The 27395-nt window shown below is 46.8% G+C and overlaps 1 protein-coding gene across 3 annotated transcripts in view; it reads right to left on the minus strand.

Moving 5' to 3' along the window:
- Positions 1-27395, minus strand: part of DCHS1 (dachsous cadherin-related 1) — an 86267-nt gene that overhangs the window by 47958 nt on the left and 10914 nt on the right. The window contains exons 2-5 of one of the 3 annotated variants that reach the window (XM_066990173.1): positions 22282-22349; positions 15269-15305; positions 14976-15042; positions 309-2117 (exon numbers count right to left, since the gene is read on the minus strand). In XM_066990173.1, the coding sequence (XP_066846274.1) occupies positions 309-2060 (1752 nt within the window). In that variant the 5' untranslated portion in view covers positions 2061-2117; positions 14976-15042; positions 15269-15305; positions 22282-22349. Of the gene's footprint in view, positions 1-308; positions 2118-6416; positions 6749-14975; positions 15043-15268; positions 15306-22281; positions 22350-27395 lie in introns of those variants that run through there. The other 2 variants (XM_066990172.1, XM_066990171.1) reach the window with 2 other exon arrangements.

The raw sequence follows: 27395 nt of genomic DNA on the forward strand, positions 1-27395 counted from the left end.
GTACAGTGGGGCACAATGTTAGCTGATGCCAATGAAGTGCTTTGCACAAAGGAATTCCTTGAAATTTGCCCACAATATCAGCGATATCACTCAGTACTTGCATGCAGAAAGGGTGTAACGCTGTTCTGCCCCATTTCCCACTCACATTGAGTAGGGATTTCTCTGTTCTAGCATTCCTGCTGCCATCAGGACCTATCTAAGCCATGAAAACTGCACTAAAAATCCTTCAGTGGCAGGTCTCCCATCCCAAACCTCTCATAGCCTTGGCTGTGCCCTCCTCAAAATCAACTCCTGACAGTTGTACCTACCTGTAAGAAGCAGGTCCCAACAGGGGTGTTCTCCTTCAGGGACACATTGTAGAAATTACTCCTGAACACTGGCTCATTGTCATTGACATCCTGCAGGGCCACATGCACCACGGCTGAGGAAGAGAGGGCAGGAGTTCCCCTGTCCGTGGCCAGCACTGTCAGCTGAGGTTGAGGATCCTTCTCATAATCCAGTGGAGCAGCAGTAGTGATGATACCTGTAGCAGGATCAATGGCAAACCAGCTGGAGTGGGTGTCATGGCCATGCATGATACTGTACCGCACCTCCCCATTGGGACCCTGGTCTTTGTCTCGAGCTGTCACTTGCAGGACAAAGCTGCCTGGGTACACAACCTCAGGAATGCTCTGTTTGTACTCCTGTTGGTCAAAGAGTGGAGGGTTGTCATTGATATCCACCACCTGCAGCACAAAGGTTGATTCTGCCCGGAGTGGAGGTGTTCCTGAATCAGTAGCTGTCACCCGCAAATCGTAGGAGTCTCTTTCTTCACGATCCAGAAGCTGGTCCACACAGATAAGGTAGATGATGTTGTCCTTGGTAGTGAGGGCAAACTTACCATCCCCTCCCTCCAGTGTGACATTGACATTGGAGTATTCACCATAATCTGGGTCAGAAACAGAGATACGGGCCACATACTGTCCGGGCTGGGCTCCCTCAGAGATCTGAGGGGAGCCATCTTCACTCAGAAAGATGATAGTCATGGTGGGCTGGTTGTCATTGTAGTCACGCACATGAATAGTGACAAAAGCTGTAGTGACCTCAGGATGGACAGCCTTATCCCGTGCCTGTACCACCAGCTCATGTACCTTCCTGACTTCATAGTCCAGACCCTTGTTGAGCTTGATGACTCCAGTTCGGGAGTCAATGGTGAAGTACTGGTCAGGATCACTCTGTCGACGGTTGATCTCATAAACCACATCCCCATTTTCTCCTTCATCTGCGTCAGAGGCAAAGACCTGAAGGATGCTGCTGCCAGGTTTCAAATTCTCTGATATAAGAGTATGATAGCGGCTCTGGTTGAAGGTAGGAGCATTGTCATTGATGTCCTGGATAGATATATCCAGCATCATCTGGGTGCTCCTGGGAGGGGAGCCACCATCATAGGCTTCCAAAAGCAAGGAGTATGATGATTGGTTCTCCCGATCTAAGACATTGCTGACCACCAGATCCAAATACAAGACCCCATTGGGTCCTCGCCGTGTTTCCAAGCGGAAGGCCTGCCCCACATTGTCACCCTTAATCACATAGCCTTGGGTATTCAGCAGGCCACTGTCAGCATCAAAGGCTGGGTCCAAGGGAAATCTGCTGCCAATGGGTGTGTGCTCTGGAATCTGGAAGGTGCTGTGTTGCTTGGGAAAGGCTGGAGCATGATCATTGATGTCATTAACTTGGATATTCACTTCTACTGTGATGCCCTCTGGAGTAACAGCAATGAAGCTGTAACGGTCCCGGGTCTCTCGGTCCAGGACACGGGCTGTTTTGATGATACCCGTGTTCTCATCTATTCCCAAGTCAGTGGCAACACCACTGCCCTCCTGTGCTGATATAAAATACATGTAGGCACTGGTACCGGGTGGCAGGCCAGCACTGATGTCCCCAATGATGGTGCCAGCTGGCTGCTCCTCATCTATTTGTAGATCCAGGGTACCCAGGACGGCAGAGCCCTTCCCTGCTCTCAGGCCCCCAAGGATTAGCAGCTCCAGCAGAAGCATGGCTGACCCCTTCATCTGCTCCATTACTAGGGACTTGCAGAGCAGAAGGTTGCTCGATCTTCTTTGCAGTGTGCTTTAATCCTGCAAGGAATGCAGACCAGAGGCTGGTTAAGAGGGAGCAGCAAAGGAAGGACAAAAGAAAAACATGGGGAGGGAAAGCCTACCAGGTATCTCCTGCCTGATTGCTCTCTATCACTTATCCCTCATGAGATAAAAAAGTGTTAGAGCAGAGGGTGCCCAGAATGAAGGCCTAGGATAGCGCCTTAAGTCAGATAAGCAGAGCACACCTGACCTCTTGCTGAGGTTACTAGCTGGTACCCTATCACATAAGCTATTTTCTACACAGCCAAGCATTCTTCCCAACCACCAGCTCTCCCGGCAACACCGCAGCCAGCTGCCCTACAGCAGAGGGTTCCTGTGCCTTTAACAGCTGAATGTTTCCTGTGAGGCTGAGAAAGGCTGTCTGCAAGACCACAGAGATTTTTGGACAAGCAGCAGCCTAGCACCTCTCCATACTGAAAAATAAAATCTTAAACTGGGAGAGAGCCCAACAAGTGACCCTGCTGAATCCCCCCTCTCCAGTAGCATGCTTTTCAGGACAACAGGGATTTTGGCTCAAAAAAATGTGAAGTGCAAATCGGGTGTCCCTAGAAGGGAGCAGCAGAACTGGAGTGGGCTTACATCCAGTGAACAATAAATCAGAATGGCTCTATTGCAAAGGACATACCCACAGCTGGGAATGCCCAGGATAAAATCCTGTCCTCCAAGGGCAGACAGGGCCCATTGTTTGGCCTGGCACAGAGATCTGTGGATGCCCCAAGCTGGTACCATGGAGGGTGGTGGTGGTACAGTAGGAACGCAGCAACTCCCTCTGAACTGCCAGCTGCTCTGGCTCCTTCCCCGTCCCACACCCTCCCCTGCTCACTCTCCTCCTTTGTCTCCTTCTCACTGCTCCTTGCTCATTCTGGCTCCTTCACTCCATTTCCCCCTGCTGTAGCTTCATTTCACTGCAGCAGTGGGGGAGGGACGAGCAGGGAGGAGCAGCTCCCTGCAGCAACACCACTACTGGACACGCTGGACACACTCCCAGTGCCCAAAGGCAGTCAGCCCCCAAGGGCTCTGCCCACCCTCCCTGCGAGTAGCCAAAGCAACTCAGCAGTCAAGGAGCTTGCGAAGAACACCAGCCCCAGTGCTGCTTTTAGCCCCCGGTAAACGAGGCTTAGTGGTCTGCAGGGATGGCGGCAGCATGAGCTCACACTTGGACTCTCTTGAAAGCATTTGCTGCTGGTCCCATAACCACACTCAGGAGCCGCTCATGTCAGACATAGGACGGCAGGAACCTCCCTGTCTTGGGGGACGGAGGTGGCTGATACTGCCTTAGTTTAGGGACTAAGAATGGCAGCCCTTGGTCTACAGAACCCTACAGCAGTGTTAACCCTTTCCAGGGCATGTAGTATGGTTATTCCTTGGTCTTCTTTTCCACCTCAGGACATCAGTTTAGGCTGATTTTTCCTGTGGAAATCTTGGGTTAGTGACAGAAATAAAATTTTTAAAAAGTGTTTTCTTCATATAAAGAAGTATCTGTTTACTTCAATGGGCTATACGAACTAGAAACCTATGTATACACCCGGTGCCTGACATCATCCATGGCAAGTAAAGCCATGCACTGTTCTTGCACCTAGCAAACATGAATCCTCATTATCGTTCAGGAGCAGAAGTAAAAAAAAGTTACATGTACTTGTGGGCTGCCAGCTGGTGACCTGCACCAATTCAGTGGTCCTGGACAGGTTCATCTCTTTCTATTGGAATTAATTAAATTTCTACAGCTGAAGGGGTAACTAAACACATCCAGAACTGGAGGAATGGGGCCCAAGTTTGTTTCTGTGATGAAACTGCATCATCCTAACTGTGACCCAGTTGCCCAGGTCATGGGAAGGTTCAAGGCAGAGGGCTCAAAGCCTTGACAGGTGAGTAGATGAAAACTTAAGGAAAAGAAGGGTAGAAAAACTAGTAGACAGACATACAGAGAGGCAATGAGGCGATCTCAGTGGCTGAGGACAGGAGTAAGCTGAAAGGTCTTGGATAGTGCCCAGCACAGATCAGGGCACAGATATGGGAACCAAAAAAAAAAAAAATGGTTTGATTATTGATATGGCTCTTGGGAAGCAGAAGGGAGTGCAGTGTGGCTTTGTGGGCTGCTTGCATGGGGGCAGGGAAACTGGTAAAGTCAATCTGGGGAGTGCAAAGATCAGCTGAGAGCACTGGGACAACCGAGGAACAGAGACTAGGGTTCTTGGGGTGAGGAACAAGCGTTCTTGGGGTGATGAAAGTCTGTGTGAACTTCTCCCTTTCTATCCTCCCTGGATGCATATGGGTAGGTTCAGAGCCTAGCTACCTGTTAGGCAAAAGACAAAACTGCAGGTTGCCAGATTGCACGAGTCCATGGTACTAACAGCCCTCTGTTCCTATGAAGTTTGCAGGCTTGGGTCGGCAAGGAAGACAGACGGCAGTGACCTCAGTGCATGCAGAGTCACCAAATCCAAACAGCTGCTTCCAATTAGCAGATAGCTCAGTGTTAGGGGCTGGCTCAACTGGTCCAGGCCCAGCCTGTGTAATGTGAGCCAGACTGCCCTGCTCCCTCTCTGTCCCTCCCACCATTGGGCACTGAGTTCCCTAGTAACAATTGGCAGCAGAAGCCTCTGAAGAAAACTGTTAGCATCACAATCTGTCCAGGGAGGAGGTTGGGGTCCAGAGCCAAGTAAGGAGGCTGACAGGAGGGGTGCTGCAGTATACAGAGGCATCCCCAGGCCTAGAGCTGATATGCCAGGGCACCAGGAGAGCCAAGCCTAGGCTTACGAGATGTCACATTTAGAAAAAAAAAAATATAAGGAATTACAGAAGGGCCAATGCATACATCCCTGTCTGCCTACCAGTGGCATCGGATCTCATGTCAGCCATGAGGATGGGAAAGCAGGCCTACACTGGCCCCAGCAGAGAAGCTAGAAATGCGCCCACGGTGCATGCCACAAACAGATGTCAGAGCGCTTGCTGTGCAAAAGCTCCATCAAAGCTGCAGATGCTGCTGATGCCATACCCAAAGCCTCACATGAGAGGCCATGACTCATATAATGATGTTTTTGAGACTCCAGTCCAGATCAGGAAGGATGCAGAAGCCTGTTTAATCTTTGCTGAGTACCACTCCGCTATCCTGGAACATGTTCTTCTCTTCTACATTCACACAGGTCTCTCTGAAGACTTTCAGATTCTCTGCCCTCAGAGATCGACACAGTCCAGCCTCACTTGCATTGCAGCCCAAGGCTAACAACTCACTTTCAACCTCTATTGTCTACCATGACCTACAGTTAAGATGCCTCCTGGCCATCCCATCTCCTCCCACCCGGCCCTCCTGCACCAGCATTTCAATCCCATTCCCTATTGCTCGCTCCCTGCCCTGCCACACAGCTTTATTTCCCTCTAATATCAGACCCAAGTAATGATGAGTCTCATGAGGATGCAATCAAGCTCCACTTCATCCCTGGTGTACCCCATTTCTGTGCCACGCCAGGGCTCCCTTTAGCCTGTCCTGTCTCTGAAAACACTCCCCCACAAAGGAAGCATCTCTAATAAAAGTTCCTCACGCACTAGCCAGTTCCCACAGTCCCGGCCCACAAGCATCTGAGCACAGGCTGGGCCCCTGCCGTACTATATGCCCACGGCAGAGGTGGCCCATGTCCTTGGCTGCTTGCTGTCCAGTGGGTTCCCTGGTCACTGGCACTCCCAGGCTGCCAGGGTTCTCTGTCACTCAGAGCTCCTGGGCCGTTTGACCCCGTGCTGTTGGGGCCCCTGGCCCCTCAGGGACTCCCAGACGTCGGGCGGCCGCCCGCCTGCTGGTGCTCCCGGTCCCCGTGCACAGCCCTATTCCCTGGTGCTCCTGGGACGCCCTGCACGGTGCAGTCCCCGTGCCGGAGCTATGCCAGCTCCGGCCCCGGCCCCGGCTCTACCCGGGCCCACAGCCCCCGCCCGGCGCCTCCGCGGCTCCTTCGCCGTGACCACTGAGCGCCCGCCCAGCGGCGGCTCTGCCTCTGCGGCGGCACCCCCGGCGCCCGCGCCCGCACCGTCCCGCTCGTCCGCTCCCAGCGCCGGCCCCGCTGCCGTCGCGCCGCGGGCGAGGCCGGTCCAGCCACGGATCCGCTGTGCTGCGCCGCGGGCGCCCCCGCCCCCCCCCCCCCCCCCCCGCCTCATTGTCTGCGCAGCGGAGGCAGAACAAAGCGCCCGGTCCCGGTCCGGCCCGGCCCGCCGTGCGGCGATGCGGACGTGCGGAACACCGGGCGAAGGCGGCGGGGCAACGGGCGCGGGTCGGTCCCCGGCGCTGGCACTTACGCCGTGCGTCCCGCGCTGGCGGCGCTCACATCCCGCAGGATACGGCCCCGGCGAGACGCCCCGCAGCTGCTCCGCTACCCCGGTGCTGCGGTATCCCGGTGCTCCGGTGCCGCAGCCGCTCCGTTACTGCTGGCCGCTCCGGTACCTCCGGCTCTCCGGTGCCCTCCGGTGCCGCGGCCCCCGCGGTGCTCCGGCGTCCCGGCCTCCCGCTGCCGCGGCCGTCCCGCTGCCGCAGTCGCCCCGCGGAGAGCTCGGCGGCAGGCGGCGGGTCGGCGCTGCCTCGGCGCGGAGGCTCCTGCTGAAACCCGACCCAGCGCCGCCCTCAGCCCCTCGCTCCCCCCGCCGCCCCCATCCCCGCCCCGCCACCGGAGCGCGCCGGCGGAGCGCGGCCCCGGAGCGGCCCCGTGCCGGGAGCCGTGGCGGTCGGACGGTGTGGCGGGACAGGGAGCACGAAGGGGCCAAGGGAGCAGCGGCGGGGAGAGGGGCTGCACGGAGGGGGAGGAAGGGCTGCAGCCGGGATAAAGAGAGATGGGGAGGGAGCAGTGGGCGCCGGGGGCCCGGGGAATGGGAAGGGGTAGGAAGGAGCAAAGCGCAGGGAGGTGGTGCGATGGTACGGGACAGAGGGCTGGGCAGGAGGAGATGGAGAGAGTCGGTGGGTGGCATTGCAAGGATGTGGGGACAGGATCACAGAGGCACAGCCTGTTCTCTGGTCTTTACCACAGCTACTTTCTCAAGTGCAGGGCCCAGGGTACAAGATTCTGTAACCTGCTAACACCTTGTCTCACATCAGGGCTTGTAATGTCTGGGCTGGACGGTACTTATCTGTAGTGCCTGCCATGCAAGTGATTGGGGCCCCACTAATCTATACTAAGACAGAAAACAGAACAAGAGTGGGTTACTGTCAAGGCTGCTCCACTAGCGGATGGCTCCCTGTTTTAGCCAAGCATTGATTTGGGAGCTAATATTGTTCAGTATCTTCATATCTATGATGATACAAAGTGCAAATTTTCAGGTGGTACTTAGGAGGGGCATCTGATATGTTGCACAGCAGAACTTCAATCCAGAGAGAAGTTTTAAGAACTGAGTCAGCAGAAGCCTCATTAAGTTCAATAAAAGTACAAAGCTCTGCACCTGAGGCAGAACAACCACATAACTGGTACAGGCTGGGAACCAACTGGCTGAGTTGCAATCCTGCTGAAATCTACATGGAGTTGGGGTGGACACTGAATGAAGTCAACAGCATGCGTTCATTGCAAAGAAGGCAATCAACACACTGCAACATTAGGAGAAGGGCAAGCAGCAGGTCACAGGAAAAAGTCATCCCCCTCAGCCTGGCATACGGGGAAGCCACACCTGGACACCTATCTACATTTTTGGTTCCCTCCATTCAAAAAGGATATTGAAAAACTGTAGGAGATAGTTAGGGGCCTGGCACACAAACTTATATGGACAGACTAAAGAAGCAACCCTAGCTGTACATACAGACTTGGGGATGAGAGGCTGGAGAGCAGCCCTGTGGAAAGGAATCTGGGGGTACTGGTTGTCATCAATTTGAATCTGAGTCAACAGTGTGCCCTGGCAGCCAACAGGGCCAACTGTGCCCTGGGTTGCCTCAGGCATGGCACTGCTAGCTGGTCAAGGAAAGGGATTGTCCCACTCTGGTCTGCCTGGTGCAACCTCACCTTGAGCACTGCATGCAGCTTTGGGCACCACAGCATAAGAAGGGCATAAAACTATCAGGGAGCAGCCAAAGGAGGGCTATGAAGAAGATGAAAAGTCTGAAGGGCAAGGCATACGAGGAGTGGCTGAAGTCACTTGTTTTGTTCAGCCGAGAGAAGAGGAGACTGAGGGAAGGCCTCATGGCGGCCTACAGCTTCTTCGCGAGGGGAGAGGAGAGGCAGGTGCTGATCTCTTCTCTCTGGTGACCAACAATAGGACCCAAGGGAATGGCATGGAGCTTCATCAGGGGAGGCTAAGGCTAGATGTTAGGATAAAGTTCTTCACTGAGAGGGTGGTCAGGCACTGGAACAGGCTCCCTAGAGAAGTGGTCACAGCACCAAGCCTGGTGGAGTTCAAGAGACACTTGGACAATGCTCTCAGACATACAGTCTGATTTTTGGGTGGTCTTGTGTGGAGCAAGGAATTGGACTCGATGATCCCTGTGGGTCCCTTCCAACTCAGGATATTCTATGATTCTATTATGCTGTGATTCTAAGCAGTGCTTGCTTAGTCTGGTGATAAGTATGCTAAGGGGCTTCGTAATGGCATCCTACTGCTAGCTGAAGGACAGGTAAAAAGATGACAGAGCCAAATGCTTCTTCATAGTGGTAGACAACAGAACAAGAACAATCACCATAATTACAGCTTGTGATATTCAGAGTGGACATTAGGAGAAGTTTCTTCACTGGGGAGCTGTGCAACAATGGAAAAAGCAACTTACACAGACTGAATCTCTACCCTTGCAAGTTTTCAAGGCAGATCTGACCTAGTATTGTTGACAGTCCTGATTCAAATGAGAGGTTGGACTATGCACCTCTGGACATCCCTTTTAACAGTGAAGGAATAGTCTACTATGAAATTACAGTTTTCATAACATTTCTATTATAAATAGAAATATCTTTTATCTATCCTTAATAATATCTTTTTTCTTTTATGATGCTCTAGTCACCCTCTACACTCACAAGGCCTCTTTACATTATTTCACTGATCAACCTTTTCAGTATAACTTCCTCCCCGAAGACCTGCAAAAAATGAAATAGATGAGCTCCAAAACTGCATCTTGAAAAAACAGTGCATTCCCTCAAGCCTAGAAGTTCTGATTTACTGATAATCTTGCTATTTTTTTTTTGCCAGTCTTATATGTCTTACAGTTTTTTTATTAATTTCTGTCTTCTCCACCTGAACAAATAATTTCTCATGTGGCATTATAGCATTGCAGTTCGGATAGTCTGATCTACCTTTTTTCCTGCTCCCCCTAAAAGATCACTTATAAAAAAAGTTGTCTAATGTGCTAGTCTGACAAACTTGCTGCATTTTATCACGTTTCCCATTTCATAGAATCACAGAATCACAGAATGGGCGGGGTTGGAAAGAACCTCTGAAGATCATCTAGTCCAACCCCACTACCAAGCAGGATCACCTAGAGCATGTTGTGCAGGACGGCAGCCAGGCGGGTTTTGAATATCTCCAGAGAAGGAGACTGCACAGCCTCTCTGGGCAACCTGCTCCAATGCTCTGTCACCCTCACAGTAAAGAAGTGCCCCCTCATATAGAACTGGAACCTCCTGTGCTTCAGTTTGTGCCTGTTGCCTCTCATCCTGTCGCTGGGCACAACTGAAAAGAGACTGGCTCCGTCCCCTCAACACCCTCCCCTCAGATATTTATATACATTAATGAGGTCTCAAATTTATTGTCATCTTATCAAAATCTACACTGAAACCCCTGTAAACTTGTACAAGCAATCTGCATTTGCCTAGATCATTCACTTCAGTCCTTTCTTCGATATCTGTGATGTTTGTTATTCTTCAGTCCCTTGACATCAGCTCTGATCATTAAACACCTCTCTTCTTAGACCAGCAATTCTTACACAAATATCACCTCTAGCTAGAGATGGAAATTGGTCCTTTTGGTCTAATTCTAATAAATTAGAATTTATTACTATATATATTTTTGAGCCCCTTGGCAAGGGAGGGGAGAACAGGCCCATATCATGTGCTTGGACTTTAAGAGAGATCTTGGATAGTCTTTCTGATGTGCAGGTATCCTTGGAGCTGCATGTGTCCAGGTAGAAAATGTGAGTCGAGCTATGCTTTGCAAGTGCAACTAAGACACAGAAGCAAGAGTAGAAGTATGCTATTCAACTATATAAGACAGAAGATGACTGGTAGTAGTAAGGGTTGGGACAGGACTATAAGGCTCCCAGCTGTATCATGCCTTTTGATAGAATTATTAGTGATGAGGAAACCAGACTATGGAGAAGGGAGCAAAATTTGAAGATGATTAACTTATCTGGATTAATCAGTGCTTTGGTGAACTTCAGAAATAACTTAGGGACTGGTGCGATATGGCACACTGAAGTCAGTAGTGAACAAAGCATAGCTGGAAGGCAGCACAGAAAACATGCTGTCTGCATGCTTTGTGTTTCTCTAACTCTATAGGCAAATACTGCAGAGTAATGTGGTGCCTCATGCCTATCCCTCATGTCACTGTTCTGCCACTACAATGACCTTGATCCTGGAGTCCCACACATCCCTACCCCAGAACTGACTTTGCATGTTCCTACCCTCATCAACAGCATGTGGAGAGTGGTCTGGCAGCTTAGCACCTTCCTGCTAGATGGCATTGTACAGTGTCTTGTTGCTAAACTAGATAGAAGCAATCTGGCAGATAGCCCAGGAGGACTGATTAAGTTGCTGGGCTTCCACTCTTGCATGTTCGAGTCTGGCTCGGAAGTCCCAAACAGGAAATCCTTCTAGGATGTGCTTAGGCTCCGATTCTCGGATGTTCACAGCAAGCAAAGGCTTCCTGCATTCAGAATGGAGGTTAAAAATAAAAGAAATCGGGCACCTGCTAGGAGCATACATGGCAAAGAGGGGTAGGACGTGGGGGTCAGGGGTACAGCTCTCTCTAAGACATGCATAAGTGTTTTCAGTTGAGTTCCCAAGTCTAACTGTGTGATTTGGAATGCCTTTGAAATCCATGAAGTATACGGAAAGAGATGCAAGGTCATTTCACCTGGCAAAGAGCACTGTTATCTCAGCTTTGCGGCTCTATATTCACAGCCTGGTTAAAAAGAAATGCTGCTGGGGCACTGATGCTAGATATAACCTGACTAGCTGGATTTGAACCTTACAGTGAAATAGTTCTTCTTCATCTCCTACTTTTTCTAAATGTACACTAAGCTCCTGTCACATAACGTTCTTGCAACAGGCATATTTCGATGCCATGGTTTTATTCACGAGCAGCCTTGAATGTAAGTCCCTTTGTTGGTCTGCTTATGATGCATGGTTTTAGGGTACAGCAATAAGAAATCATGGCTTCCATTCGTTTCTGAGAATGTTTACAATCTAAGAAATCTGGCAGTCCTAGAAGCAGCTGGACTGAGCAGTGGTCTTAACACCACACTTATACTACATCATGCTTAAAGTAAGGATGCCTAGCCATCACCTTCCCATTCATCCCATCCTTCTCATAGTATCCTGGATATGACTATGACAGTCTGTGTTCTTTTCAGAGCTCTATCCAGACAGCCCTAAATGCCCTGAGCACTTGATTGTGAATCCTGTCTCCCTTTTTACTGGACTTCTCTAGCACAGCAAAGCCTTTGAAATAGCTGGGTTTAAAAGGTTGCCCTTTACTACCTCTGTTTCTGCCCTGGACTTCTCGATTTTGCCAGTTCCATGGATTCCCATCCTGCAGTTCTCTTGTAATTCAACTTGGGACTTCTCAGACAGATCATTTGGTATTATTTAAGTTATAGCAGCATCTAAAGGTAAAGATTTCAAGTGCAGCAATAAGACAATTCATGCCCAGAAGACAAAGTAATCAAAAGTGAAAACAAGCAGGTACAATAAAGAACAATGGAAGGATAAGGCTGCAAGTGAGGTAGTGGTGTTATTCGTTGCAGCTAATTTGTAAACAATGTAGAATAGGCAGATATGAAACAGTAGAAAAAAAAAATCTAGGGCTGTCAACTGCTTCATTCCTATACCTCAAAGAGGGTTCAGAAGAACCCAGAAGTGCCTGTAAGGCTCAGCAGATGTGCATCTAGCCACTTCTTGAAGTTCTCCCATAACAAACATTTTATAAATTTGACAGACACTCTATTCAGTGCTAAATTTATTCACTATTATTTAAACCCATTATTTCTTATAGTATCTATCATGAACACTAGAAGTAGATTGTTCTCTTTGCAACTGTATTCTACAAACAAGGGCAGTTATCGTATCTCTTCACTCTTCTTTAAGAGACACTACCCCAGAGCACTTAATATTTCCATATTGCATTTTCTCAACCTCTAATCATCTCCACTGGACTTTCTCAGATTTGTCTATGTTCTCTGAAGTGCACTCACTAAGACTGGGTGCAGTACTGCAAGTAAGGGCCTAATCACAGCAATGTAGAGCCAGAGAGGCTACTTGATGCATCTTGCAAGTCATATTCCTGATTATACTATCTTATATGATTTTTATTTGTTTTTTATTTGAGCGTGCCCTCAGCTGATTCAGATTCTGCCTAGAGATAACTCTAAACCCAGCATTTTTCTGGAGAACTACTATTTGGACCATTATTTCTCAGTCTATATTGGTACAGCTGATTATTCTTACACCATAGATAATCTTTCTACCAAGGAATAATAACATTTTTTTATTTCTACCCAGCAATAATAGTAATTCTTATTCCTATACAATATAATAACAACAATAATTCCAACTACAAAATAATTTGTAACAACTCCATTAATAGTTTTATTACATCTTATAGGATCGGCCTGTCATGCATAAACAAACCCAGAAGAAGGCCAAGATTCTTTCCGTTTGTTGTAAAACTCATCAAAAATATGTCAGTTCTTTAGGTCATGGGGACAGCTGAATAGATTGTTTCATAAAACACTACCAATCCAGAGGCACGCATATAAGTCATAGTAAGAATGCTTTAAGGTGAAACACTTTTAGGTTACATCTTGATTTTGGACTTGGAAGTCAAATGTCACTGAAGATAATGCGGCCAAAATACTTTCCGCTAGCTGCAAAAATTGCCAGTGAGACAGAAAGGCTTTGATTACTTGAAATGATAACAACAACAATGCAAATAATAATAATAATAATAATAACAACAACAACAACAAACAACAATAATAAATCAGTCTACTTGTTAATATTTCCAATGACTGTTTAATTTGTTTGATATATGCATACATAGATATAACAGATCTCTTTAAGGTGTTTTGCCTAGGTCTTCATGAGAGACAGATCAAAGCAAGATTAAACAGTATACTCATGTTCCGTATTACATCACATGATTAACTGCAAATGAGAAATTCACCTCCAGCAGTTTTCCTAATGAGGTTTTACACAGAATTCTCTATAGTCCAATGCTTTTTAGTATCTTCACTAACAATAATCTGCAAGGAAGTATTAACTGCCTAAAAAAACGTATATGGAACAATAGGGAAATTATGTTATTGCAATTTTAGTAATATGTTTAGTGTTCAGTATTTATAAAGACTGTAGAAAACTCAAAGTGACCTCAAAGTCACAAGAATGAGTCAAAATCCAGAGAACAAATTTCAGCATGGATAGCTTTAGAAAGATAAGAAAATGAAGTGAATTCTAAGGATTTGTAAGAGACAAAAAATAAATTGCATATTATTTTTGAATCTAGAAAATGAAGGCAGAACAGGAGAAATAGGATGGAACTAAAATTGTAAAAACTGAAAGAAAAGAGCTGCTATTCAATGGAGAGAGGAATTCATCACTAGAATAACTAAGACAAGGTCATAACAGGTACCTAGCAGACAGGATTATCCATCTTTATTGAGAGATGTGATAGTTCAGCAAAAGGCGCAGGGTTTGAAAGAGAAGTCTCTCCTTGAGGTTCTGTGGGTTTTGTGATTCAGAAAAGTCAGTGTCACCCAGTCCCAGTCTCTGAACTGCCCTTTGTGTGCTGCTTGCCCTGTTACACCCTCCTAAAAGGATGGCTGAACTGTATCAAGCCATGGAATGATTTTTATGATGAGAAAAGGGAATGAGAAAATTATGAGAAGGAAACTATCTAACACATTTTAGTCTGTGAGCCAAGACAGAACTGAAATCAACATTTCCAGAGAGGGAAGTTGACTGAGCTGAGCCCTGTGCTACTGACTGCTCTACTTCCTGTCCTGGCTTCTTCCATCCTCCTGGAATCTCTTCATCCACGTTTCTGCAGCAGGGTGACCTCATTTGGCAGCAACCTCTGAGAGCTTACACTGACTAAAGTGCCTCATTCTCATAGGTGCCTCTTAGAAAGTTGCTCAGTAAGGCCCGGACTTCCTCCCTGGTAGCAAACAAGTCTCCTTCTGTTCCCCTGAAAATCAGCTGGGAGGAAGTGAGATGGGGAGGTGGTTTCCGAAATAGTGTGGATTGTGATTACAGACATAGTCTCAAAATCCATGTGATGGGGGTAGGGAGCACAGGACCTGCATGGGGAATCCAGATTATTTTTGTGTGAGCTGAACATGTGCCTTTGATCAGCACTGTTCACAGACAGATAAAAACCTGACAGCAAAGGGCTTGCTGGTGTTTTGTAAAAGGAAGAAAACAATTTGAGGGATATCCCTTTCCAAAGAAAAAGGCTTTTGCTTTGGAGGAGGTGGTGCTTTCTATATATAGTGAGGTGATTATTTCAGAATGGAAAATGTTTGTTCAGGAAGGAAAGGCTCTGAGATCAGCAGAGTCAAGTCTCACCCACATGCTGTTGGCTCCATTGGGCTCTTCTGCCTAGCAGCAGAGAACTGGGAGGAGGAGTCTGCAAGGACAAGTTGGCTGTCCAGGAATCACCCATCTACACTTGCACACTTACCAGGACCTTGGGTTCAAGCTCTGGTGTGTCACAGAGGGACAGGTTCTGAAGTAAGATCTGATGATTCCTACGGGAAGAAGAAAACTGAAGATGGTCAAACATCCCTTTTGTCTTTGACAAGTCAAGGTTATCATCTACAACCAATGCACACTGGAATGCTCTGGGATATGCCACAAATACACTGTATGTGCCATCAGCTAAATAGCAACAATGTACACTCCAACCCAACAGTCCATTATTCCATTGTAAATACACCACATGCATATATGACATTGGAACAGCACTAAACATACCTGCCACAAATAGACACAGGAAGCTGGGTTTCTTAATCTAGAGAGGAAGACATACATAAATACACGCACGCACACGCACACATGAACGAACTAGTATGATACAGCACCATCTAGTGGAAATTTATGTATTACACAGTCTTAATCTCTAAAAATATTAGTGTTGTTTGTTTGTTTGTTTGTTTTGGTATTGTAGAATTGTTTATGAATCCTAGATACAGACCAAGAAAACTCTGTGTGACACTTATCATGTTTAAAATATTTTAAAAAGTGAAAATAAAAAAAACACACATAAACTTTCAGTGTAGGCTACTGTGATGACCATAACAAAGATGTCACCATTGAACTCAAATGGTTTAATCTATCAAAATCATTCATAAACCAAAACCAGCCCAGAGGTTAGAAATGAATATATAAGCCTACCACATACTTTAAAAAGTTACTCAGACCAGGTTAAATCACAGCTGCCTATCTTCTCCAGCAACAGAGTCAGACTATGAAAAGAAGTTTAGTTGATTCTGCTTTACATAATACTTAAAGACCATATCTGACCTAGCAGAAGTAAAAAAGAGACAGAAAAAGTTTGACATATGAACCACCTTAACGTGTTTTAAAAGTCTAAAAATAACACAGGCCACTGTGAGGCATACAAGAGGTAGAAGAAGGGGCAGGTGACCCAGGGGGAATATATCTAAGCATGCGGTTATGGGGTAGGGAAAACCAAAGCCCATCTTACTTGAATCTGGAGGGAGATGTGAAATACAACAAGAAAAGCTTCTACAAGTACATTATCAGCTAGAGAAAGACTGAGGAAAATGTAGGCCCACTGATACATGGGATAGGTGCCCTGCTGACAAATGACACAGAAAAGTAGCCTTCAGGAATCCCAGGTTACTAAGACCAAAAGGAAACTGCAGCAAGGAAGACTTAACCTTAGGGAATGACCTTCTGCATTGAGATGGCTGTATTGGTATAGGAGGGGAGAGCAGTGGATATTGTTTGCCCCAACTTTAGTAAGGCTTTTGACACTCACACACATAAAATCCTCATAGAGAAACTGATGAAGTACTGGGACAGTGAGGTGGACTGAAAACTGTCTGAAATGCCAGGACTAAGGGTCGCAATCCATGGCATAAAGTCCAGCTGGAGACCAGTCACCAGTGGAGTACCCTGAAGTCACCAGTTTGTCCAGTCCCGTTTAACATCTTCATTAATGATCAGGAAGATGGAGCAGCACACACACTCAGCAAATTTGTTGATGACACAAAACTGGGAAAAGTGGCAGATACACCAGGGTGTTGTGCTGTCTTCCAGAGAGGAAGGCAAGAAGGTTACCAAGAGGTCACTGGGGCAATCACTCTTCTCAAGCCAGAAGTGACAATGCCACATCTGGAGTGCTGTGTCCACTGAGTCCAGCAAAGGTCCACAAAAATGCTTAAGAGACTGAAAACTCTGTCATATGAGGAGAGGCTGAGAGAGTTGGGAATGCTGAGCCTGGAAAAGATATAGCTTAGGGAGATCTTACCGATGTGTATAAAAACCCAATAGAAAAGAATGAAGAAGAAGAAGCCAGACTCTTCTTGGTAGTGTCCACTTTTTTTTTTTTTAACCTTTTTTTTTTTAACTTTTTTAAACTTTTTTTTTTTAGGAAAAAAGTAGGAAAGTAAGTGAATGGAAACATTGTTTGTTAAAAGACTGGAAACAGAGAGAAAGTCACAGAATCACGGAAGGACAGAATGGATGAGGTTGGAAGGGATCTCTGAAGGTTATCTGGTTTAACCCTCCTGCTCAAGCAGGGCCACCTTCAGCAGGTTGCCCAGGACCATGTCAAAGTGGCTTTTGAGATCTCCATGAAAGACTCCAAATTGTTGGATCATTCCACAGAGGGAGGCTGCCAGTGCAGAATTACAGGCTCTGTACTAGGACCACTGCTTTCAGCTTATCTATATTCAGGATGCAAAACAGAATAATCTGTGAGGCAGCATTTGTGGCTGATCCTAAGTGTTGAGGGAAGCATGGATGACAGACTGCTGAGGGAGAACAGAATGGCCTTAGGAGACTGAGATACTTCATAATAAAAGTGGCAGATAAAATTCAGCAAAGGCAAATCTAAAGTGGAGCCTAAGGGAAAACAATCTCAGCTTCACATGTCAAATTATGGGATCTGAGATGATTACCACAAAGAGAGTGAAAGCTTCAACTTCAAAGGGTCTGGTGAAAACGTCATCCTAGTGCTCAGCAGTCAAAAGAGCATACAAAATATTTGGAGCAATTAGGGAAAAAAAATCCAAACCCCAAACTGAACTGCATTATGTGACTGTGCAAACTTTTAATTGCCATGCATCTTGAATGCTGTGTGCAGTTAATGGCCACCGTATCTCCAGAAGGTTACAGAAAAGCAGGAGAAAGTTCAGAAGACGGCAGCAAGGATGACCAAAGGTCCAGATCAGCTTCAATGCAAGGAACAATTTAGTCTCCATTCTGGAAAGGAGACAAATGAGGGGAATGTGGAAGAGGATAATGAAATCATGAGTAGTCTGTGGAGGGTGATTTTGCTCAGCTCTATGGAGCTGATTTTGTTCATACACTGCTTCTTCTGATATAAAAGATGTATGAAATAAGGCTAACAGAAGACAAGATCAAAACAAACAAAAGAAGGTGGTACTTCATATGAGGAGCCGTGGAACTGAGGAACTCTTTGCCATAGAATGCTGTGGATGCTCAAAATTTACATTGGCTCAAGGGGTACCTGGATTAGTTCACCTAATAGAAATATTTGAGGATGCCTAAATAGAGGAAACCCCCTCCAGCTCATGAACTCTGTGAGTCACAAAGTGTTGGGTCTGGGGGTGTACTGAGGTGAAAACCTTATGAAACATGCTTTTCCTGTTCTTCCACACCTTCCTGTGCATCCATTTGCATCCACTCTTGGAGGCTGATGCAAGACTAGAGGGAGTCTTGAGCTTTCTCAGTATGGCTGATTCCAAGAAAACTTTTGTGGCTATTTGCTTCATGTTCTTCAATCCTTCAGCAACTCTCACAACAAAATCAATACCAGAACAAGATACAGATTCTAGTCGTTTCTTCCTTCTTCATGCATCAGGGATATCAAGGACAATATGAAGGGCTTCTTCAAATACATCAGTAGAAAAATGAAGACTGAGAAAATGTAGGCCTGCTGCTAAATGGGGTGGGTGCCCTGGTGACAAAGGATACAGAGAAGGCAGAGTTGCTGAACGTCTTTTTTGCTTCAGTCTTTACTGCAAAGATCAGCCCTCAGGAATCTCAGACCCTGGAGACAAGAGAAGAAGTCCGGAGAAAGGAGGACTTTCCCTTGGTCAAAGAGGATTGGGTCAGAGATCATTTAAGCAAACTTGACATCCACAAATCCATGGGCCCTAATGGAATGCACCCACAGGTGCTGAGGGAGCTGGCTGACATTACTGCTAGGCCACTATCAATCATTTTTGAAAGGTCATGGAGAACAGAAGTGCTCAAGGACTGGAAGAAAGCCAATGTCAAGCCAGTCTTCAAAAAGGACAAGAAGGAGGAACCCGGCAACTACAGGCCCGTCAGCCTCACCTCCATCCCTGGAAAGGTAATGGAACAGCTCATCCTGGAGGTCATCTCCAAGCATGTGGATGATAAGAAGCTGATCAGGGTAAGTCAGCATGGATTCACCAAGGGGAAATCATGTTTAAACAAATCTGATAGCCTTCTATGATGAGATGACTAGCTGTGTAGATGAGGGGAGAGCAGTGGATGTGGTCTACCTCAACTTCAGCAAGGTTTTTGACACTGTCTTCCATAAAAATCCTCATAGACAAGCTCAGGAAGTGCAGCCTTGATGAGTGGACATTGAGGTGGATTGGTAATTGGATGGATGGCAGAGCTCAAAGGGTTGTGCTTAGTGGTGTGGAGTCTAGTCAGAGGCCAGTAGCTAGTGGTGTCCCCCAGGGGCCAGTACTGGGTCCAGTGTCGTCCAACCATGGTAGTCAGGCAAAGTCCCCGGTGACTGGAAAAAGGGAAACATCACTCCCTTTTTAAAAAAGGGTACAAAGGAAGACATGGAGAACTACAAACCAGTGAGCCTCACCTCTGTGCCTAGCAAGATCATGGAATGAATCCTCCTGGAACCAATGTTAAGGCACATGCAGGACAAGGAGGTGATCCGAGACAGCCAGCATGGCTTCACCAAGGGCAAATTGTGCCTGACCAATCTGGTGGCCTTCTATGATGGAGTGACTGCATCAGTCAATAAGGGAAGACTCACTGATGCCATCTACTTGGATTCTGTAAGGCCTTTGACACAGTGCGACACCCTGCCACACACTGGAACAGGCTCCCCAGGGATGTAGTCACAGCACCAAGCCTGTCAGAGTTTAAGAAGCGTTTGGACTGTGCTCTTAGTCACTTGGTCTGAAATTTTGGGTAGACCTGTGTGGTGCCAGGAGTTGGACTTGATGATCCTTATGGGTCCCTTCCAACTTGGGATATTCTATGATTCTATGATTCTATGGTCCCACATGACACTCCAATCTCTAAGTTGGACAGATATAGATTTGAAGGGTGGACCATCCGGTGGATAAGGAATTGTCTCAACGGCTGGACCCAGAGAGTAGTGGTGAATGGATCTATGTGCAGGTGGAGATCAGTGATGAGTGGTGTACCTCAAGGTTCTGTCTTGGGACCAGTACTTTGCAATATCATCATCAATGACATAGAGGATGTCAAGTGCACCCCCAGCAAGTTTGTTGATGATGCCAAGCTGAGTGGTGTGATTGATACCAAAGAAGGAAGAGATGCCATCCAAAGGGGCTGGAGAAGTGGACCCATCTGAACCACATGAAGTTCAACAAGTCCAAGTGCAAGGTGCTGCACCTGGGTCAGGGCAATCCCAGACAGGAGTACAGACTGGGAAAAGAACACATTGAGAGCAGCCCTGAAGAGAAGGACTTGGGGATTCTGTTGGATGAAAAGCTCAACGTAAGTTGGCAGTGCGCTCTTGCAGCCCAGAAAGTGAACTGCATCCTGGGCTGCATCAACAGAGGTGTGACCAGCAACTTGAGGGAGGTGATTGTCCCCTTCTACTCTGCCCTTGTGAGGCCCCACCTGGAGTGCTGCATCCAGGTTTGGGGCCCCTAGCACAAGAAAGATGGAGAAGGACTCTTTACTCGGATAGATAATGATAGGACAAGGGGGAATGGTCTTAAACTAAAATAGGATAGATTTATACTAGACATTAGGAGGAAATTCTACACTGTAAGGGCAGTGAGGCACTAGTACAGGTTGCCAAGAGAAGTTGTGAATGCCCCATCCCTGGAGGTGTTCAAGGCCAGACTGGATGGGGTCTTGGCCAACCTGATTTCTGTCAAAGTCCCTCTGGATGGCATCCCTAACCTCCAGCGTGTCAGCTGCACCACACAACTTGGTGTCATTGGCAGACTTGCTGAGGGTGCACTCAATCTCACTGTCCATCTCACCAACAAAGACGTTAAATAGCGCCAGTCCCAATACTGACCCCTGAGGAACACCACTCGTTACTGATCTCCTCTTGGGCACTGAGCCATTGACTGCAACTCTTTGAGCACGACCATCCCCCCTATTTGGTCCATCCATCAAATCCATGTCTCTCCAATTTAGAGTCACCATACCAAAGCAGGTGTTTTGTTTTGTTGTTGTACAGAGGCCTAATACCATGTTTTCATAGGCTAAGGCACCAGACTTCCCTGGATGAATAGCCACTTGGAAAAGATGATACATTTAGAATCTATAGAAATGGGAAAGACACTGATTTCTACACCTGAGAAACATGGTACCAAAAACAGAGGTGCTACTAGGAATAAGGATATGGAAATGATAATTTCTCAGATTAAAACAATTAGATTTATTTTTAATTTAGTTCTTACTAAATCTCCTCATCTCCTCTCCATCCCAGAAGGAAGGAATGGGAATATGTATCTGAAGCAATTGTTAACGGAGGCAATTTTTAACCAGTTCTGCCACATTAGAGGTGAAATATTTGGTAAATACCAAATGCATTATCTATATTTAAGAAAAAGTATTTTGAACAATTATAGGTCTGTTAGCTTGACTGTAACAGAATGCAAAACTTTCCTGGATGGAATGTTAAGAAAGAGATCAATTTAACTCAAATGCAGAATACAAACTTTTAACAGCCCAAGTAATTAACAATATGAACAAGCTAATCGTGTGTCCCTTCCCTTCCCTTCCCTTCCCTTCCCTTCCCTTCCCTTCCCTTCCCTTCCCTTCCCTTCCCTTCCCTTCCCTTCCCTTCCCTTCCCTTCCCTTCCCTTCCCTTCCCTTCCCTTCCCTTCCCTTCCCTTCCCTTCCCTTCCCTTCCCTTCCCTTCCCTTCCCTTCCCTTCCCTTCCCTTCCCTTCCCTCCCCTCCCCTCCCCTCCCCTCCCCTCCCCTCCCCTCCCCTCCCCTCCCCTCCCCTCCCCTCCCCTCCCCTTCCCTTCCCTATTCAGTTACATTACTATGGATTGAAAAAAAACAAAACAAAACAAAATAAAACAAAACAGAAAATGGTAATTAAGCTGTAATTATGGGATCATGACTGCTTTTGGCATGTCAAATCTGTATCATGCAAATAGAAAAGGAGGCAATTGCGAAAGGAAAATAGGTAATTTCTAAGTGGCACATTTCCCCTAGATCATGTAAAACTGAAGCCAATGAAAAAGGAAAGGAGAAAATATACCTCACTGGTATATTAATATTAGATAATAAAAACATGTTTTTGTTTTTGAAGTAAACTAAGAACAAAATAAATCCAGCATAGGGCAATCTGTTATGTGGCTATAGTTAAACTGTTAATGATGTCAAGAAGGAATAGTTGGTCATTTATTTTTTTTCTATGTGTGAAATATGAGATGAAAATATAAGGTGATAAACAGTGGTCTAACAATAACATTTTTTTTTAAATCAACTGACCAGTCATTTGCACCTCTCAGTCTAAAGAAGCTCAAGGAGGAAATATCTTTGGTTCACTGACCTTGCTTGAGCAAGGAGCTTTCACAAGACGACCTCAGAGGACCCTCCCTTCTCTATGATTCTGTGGTTCTGTAATGAAGGGAAAAAATAATCTTAAACAACTTAAGCATTCTCCATTCATCAGGCATCTGGCAGATCTGAAAAAAAGTGTTCAAAGTAAAATTACGTGAGAAAGGGTCACAATAATAGAGAAATCAGAAGAATACATTTTTTTTACTTTAGTAGATGATTGCTCATCCCTGTAATTCCACCAGCAATCTGAGTATCATTTGTAACTCTTCAGAAGTGTATTACCATAGCAAGTGTAACACACTGAAACTGCACTAATTTCATTAAAGCAAACTATTTATCCAAGAAATGGCTGAAGATTAACTTTCAGGTGTTCTTTCTCCTGCCACCATCTCCAGTAATCACTATGATTTTAACAGTCTAGGCCTACACGGGAGGTATCTCTGTGATGAAAACACAGACGGCTTTTTTTTTAAGCTGTCTGGAAGATTAGATGACTTATACAAGAAAAACTTCACAGCATTTCTCAGGAGCTTGTGTGTTTGCGTTATACAAAAGGGAGAGCTGGTAGATGTATGCTTATATATAAAAATAATACACATATGTATATAAACGTATTACTCTAATATATATTTCATATATCTATCAGCAGGGCTGATAGATAGGGCTTTAAACTAGAGTCGAAGGGGGAAGGGGCTAAAACCAGGCACGCCGGTGAAGACCTAAGGGAAGGCACGCTAGAATCAGAGGGGCTGTGTGCCAGTGAGGTCCTTCGGGCAGATCCACAAGGTGCTGAGTGTAAGGAGACGCACCTGAAGTGCTTCTACACAAACGCACGCAGTATGAGGAATAAAATGGATGAGCTAGAAGTCCTGGCCCAGTCCCGCAACTACGACATCATCGGCATAAGCGAAACCTGGTGGGATGAGTCCTGTGACTGGGGTGTTGCGATAGATGGTTACAGGCTCTTCAGGAGGGACAGGCAGGGTAGGCGAGGTGGTGGGGTGGCGATGTATGTGAAGCAGGGGCTGGACTGTGTGGAACTTCAGGTTGGCGATGGCAAAGTTGAGAGCCTCTGGGTAAGGATCAAGGGACGAACGAATAAAAGGGATGTCGTTGTGGGAGTCTATTACAGACTGCCTGGCCAGGACGATAGCGCCGATAAATTATTCTTTACAGAACTAAGAAAGGCCTTGAGATTAACTCCCCTTGTCCTTATGGGGGACTTCAACTTGCCAGACGTTAACTGGGAGTGCCACACGGCTGACACGAGCAAGTCCAGGAGGTTCATGAAGCACCTAGATGATAACTTCTTGGTGCAGGTGCTAACGGAGCCAACTAGGAAAGGTGCCCTCCTAGACCTGTTGCTAGAAAACAGAGAGGGTCTGGTGGGAGATGTGGTGATTGGTGGCCGCCTTGGTCATAGCGACCATGAAGTGGTTGAGTTCAAAATTTACGGTGACAGAAGGAAAAGTGCCACCAAAACCTCATCCCTAGATATGGGGAAAGCGGACTTCAGGCTGCTCAGGGAACTAGTCAGCAAGGTCCCCTGGGAAACTGCTCTTGAAGGCCTCGATGTCCACCAGTGCTGGTCATTCTTTAAGCGATGCCTCCTAGAAGCACAAGATCAGGCAATTCCTAAATATCGCAAGTCAGGCAGGCGGGGCAGGAGGCTGGCGTGGCTGACCAGGAACATTCTAATGGAGATTAGGCGGAAACAGAGAGTGTTTCGCTACTGGAAGGAGGGCCAGGTGTCATGGAAAGAATACAGGGATGCTGTTCGTGTTTGTAGGGAGAAAATTCGTGTGGCCAAAGCACACCTAGAGTTGAAGCTGGCTGTGTCTGTGAGAGAAAATAAAAAGGGCTTTTTCAGATATGTGAATGGAAAAAGGAGAACTAAAGAATACATAGGGCCGCTCCTTGATAGGGAAGGTCTCCTCACAGGCAATGACATAGGCAAAGCAGAGACGCTTAACGCCTTCTTTGCCTCTGTCTTCAATGCCGATGATGGGCTTCGGGACCCAGGGTGCCCTGAGCTGGAGGACCGGGACGGTGGGGATGACAAACTCCCAACCGACCCTGAACGTGTGCGGGATTTGCTACTCCACCTGGATCCCTACAAGTCCATGGGTCCGGATGGGATTCATCCCCGGGTGCTGAAAGAGCTGGCGGACGTCATCGTGGAACCTCTCTCAATTATTTTTCAACGATCCTGGGAATTTGGAGAGGTCCCGGTAGACTGGAAGCTGGCAAATGTTGTGCCGATTTACAAGAAGGGTCAGAAAGAAGACCCTAGCAATTACAGGCCTGTCAGTCTCACGTCAGTGCCTGGTAAAATCATGGAGAAGATGGTTCTCGAACTTATTGAGGCGCACCTGGGGGACAAAGCAGTCATTGGTCCCAGCCAGCATGGGTTTGTGAAGGGTAGGTCCTGCCTAACTAACCTGATTTCCTTTTATGATAAGATCACCCGTATGATGGACCAAGGGAAACCAGCTGATGTGATTTTTTTGGACTTCAGCAAGGCTTTTGACACCGTTTCCCATAGGATCCTACTGGACAAAATGTCCACCATACAGCTAAATAAAAACATCATACGATGGGTGAGCAATTGGGTAACGGGCAGGGCCCAAAGGGTTATGGTAAATGGGGCTGCGTCAGGCTGGCGGGCGGTCACCAGTGGGGTCCCTCAAGGCTCCATTTTAGGGCCGGTACTTTTCAATATTTTTATAAACGATCTGGATGTAGGAATAGAAGGTATTTTGAGCAAGTTTGCTGATGACACCAAACTTGGAGGAGTTGTGGACTCGAATGAGGGTGGAAAGGCCTTGCAGAGGGATCTGGATAGGTTGGAGAGCTGGGCGATCACCAACCGCATGAAGTTCAATAAGAGCAAGTGCCGGGTCCTGCACCTGGGATGGGGAAACCCTGGCTGCACATACAGACTGGGCGATGAGATGCTGGAGAGCAGCCTAGAAGAGAGGGATCTGGGGGTCGTGGTAGACAGCAAGTTGAATATGAGCCAGCAGTGTGCCCTGGCGGCCAGGAGGGCCAACCGTGTCCTGGGGTGCATCAAGCACGGCATCGCTGGTAGGTCAAGGGAGGTGATTGTCCCGCTCTACTCTGCGCTGGTGCGGCCTCACCTCGAGTACTGTGTGCAGTTCTGGGCACCACAGTATAAAAAGGACATGAAACTGTTGGAGAGTGTACAGAGGAGGGCTACGAAGATGGTGAAAGGCCTGGAGGGGAAGACGTACGAGGAACGGCTGAGGTCACTGGGCCTGTTCAGCCTGGAGAAGAGGAGGCTGAGGGGAGACCTCATCACAGTCTACAGCTTCCTCGTAAGGGGGTGTCGAGAGGCAGGAGACCTTTTCTCCATTAACACCAGTGACAGGACCCTCGGGAATGGGGTTAAGCTGAGGCAGGGGAAATTTAGGCTTGACATCAGGAGGGGGTTCTTCACAGAGAGGGTGGTTGCACACTGGAACAGGCTCCCCAGGGAAGTGGTCACTGCACCGAGCCTGTCTGAATTTAAGAAGAGATTGGACTGTGCACTTAGTCACATGGTCTGAACTTTTGGGTAGACCTGTGCGGTGTCAAGAGTTGGACTTGATGATCCTTAAGGTTCCCTTCCAACTCAGGATATTCTATGATTCTATGATTCTATGATTCTATATTATAAACATATTATATACATTACTAATCATAGAATTATAGAACCAAAGAAGGCTTGGGTTGGAAGGGCCTTAAAGATCATCTAGTTCCAACTCCCCTGCCATGGCCAGGGATGCCACCCAGTAGATCAGGTTGCCCAGGGCCTCGTCCAACCTGGTCTTGAACACCTCCAGGGATGGGGCAGCCACAGCTTCTCTAGGCATCATGCTAATCGTGTTAAGTTAAACCAAAGATCCTGCATATCAGGAAGAGGTTCTTCACTGAGAGGGTGGTCGCACACTGGAACAGGCTCCCCAGGGACGTAGTCACAGCACCAAGCCTGTTGGAGTTTAAGAAGCGTTTGGACTGTGCTCTTAGTCATATGGTCTGAATTTTTGGGCAGACCTGTGTGGTGCCAGGAGTTGGACTCAATGATCCTTGTGGGTCCTTTCCAACTCAGGATATTCTATGATTCTATGACTCTATGATTCTAGTACTTTCCCAGGACTGTCATATCTGATGTGCAGATCCATACTAAGCAAGACAGCATATCCAATTTCAGTCACCTACAAAACATAGGGACTCATAATGGCTTTGGGATCCTCTACCATAATAATGTGACAGAATGAACAATATGTAGCTTTTAGAAGCCTGTAATTCTGAGAAACATTATCCTTCCCCTCCATTCCACACAACTACAGGTTTTCTGTTTTGTGCTTATTGTTGATTCTTTATTTCTCAAGTAAAAAAGCAAAATGTAAGGCTTGTTTATCATTTACAGAAAATTAATGCGTCTGACAGTACAGATTACAATGGGAAAGCAAAAACAAAGCAGAGAAAGGATCTAGCAAAGATAATGTGAACCACTAACAGATAATGGCAACAAGATGGAGAATTAGCATAGGAAGAATGAAAAAGTAGGAACAGCATGTAAACAAAACGCTCCCCCCCAAAGCATTTGAAAAATACTGATCAGATAATTTTCATACCAGGAACCCAAAGTGCTTGACCACCAGGCTACACTGAAGAAAAACAGGATAGTTGCAAGGCAAGGCATGAAAATGAAGACAAGAGCATCTTCCACATGCTTGAAACATTCCCTGCTAGGTTATGAACTGCAGTAGCCCAGGTTGTACATTAGTCTTTAGGATGTCTTAGAAGGACAATACCAGAATGTCATGTCACCTCAGCTGAGAGATGGAAGAAAGGTGAGAAAAGCCTACTGTGCTTCCCTTCCATTTCTAATTGGTGTTTGCTTCTCTATTGCTTCAAGCCTGAGAGAGGAAGTCCTTTCTTCCTGGGAGCAGGTCCGTTCTGGGTCTTACTAAGAACTCATCCTCCAGCAAAGACCCCTTTCTCTTGGGGTAAGAACATGCTCCATTCCTGCAGCCCTTCTTGCTGTAATGGACTGGACTGGGACTGCACTGTTCATCAACTCCTGCAATAGTACAG

This window comes from Anser cygnoides, chromosome 1 (genome assembly GCF_040182565.1).
Source record: "Anser cygnoides isolate HZ-2024a breed goose chromosome 1, Taihu_goose_T2T_genome, whole genome shotgun sequence".
Classification (NCBI taxonomy): domain Eukaryota; kingdom Metazoa; phylum Chordata; class Aves; order Anseriformes; family Anatidae; genus Anser; species Anser cygnoides.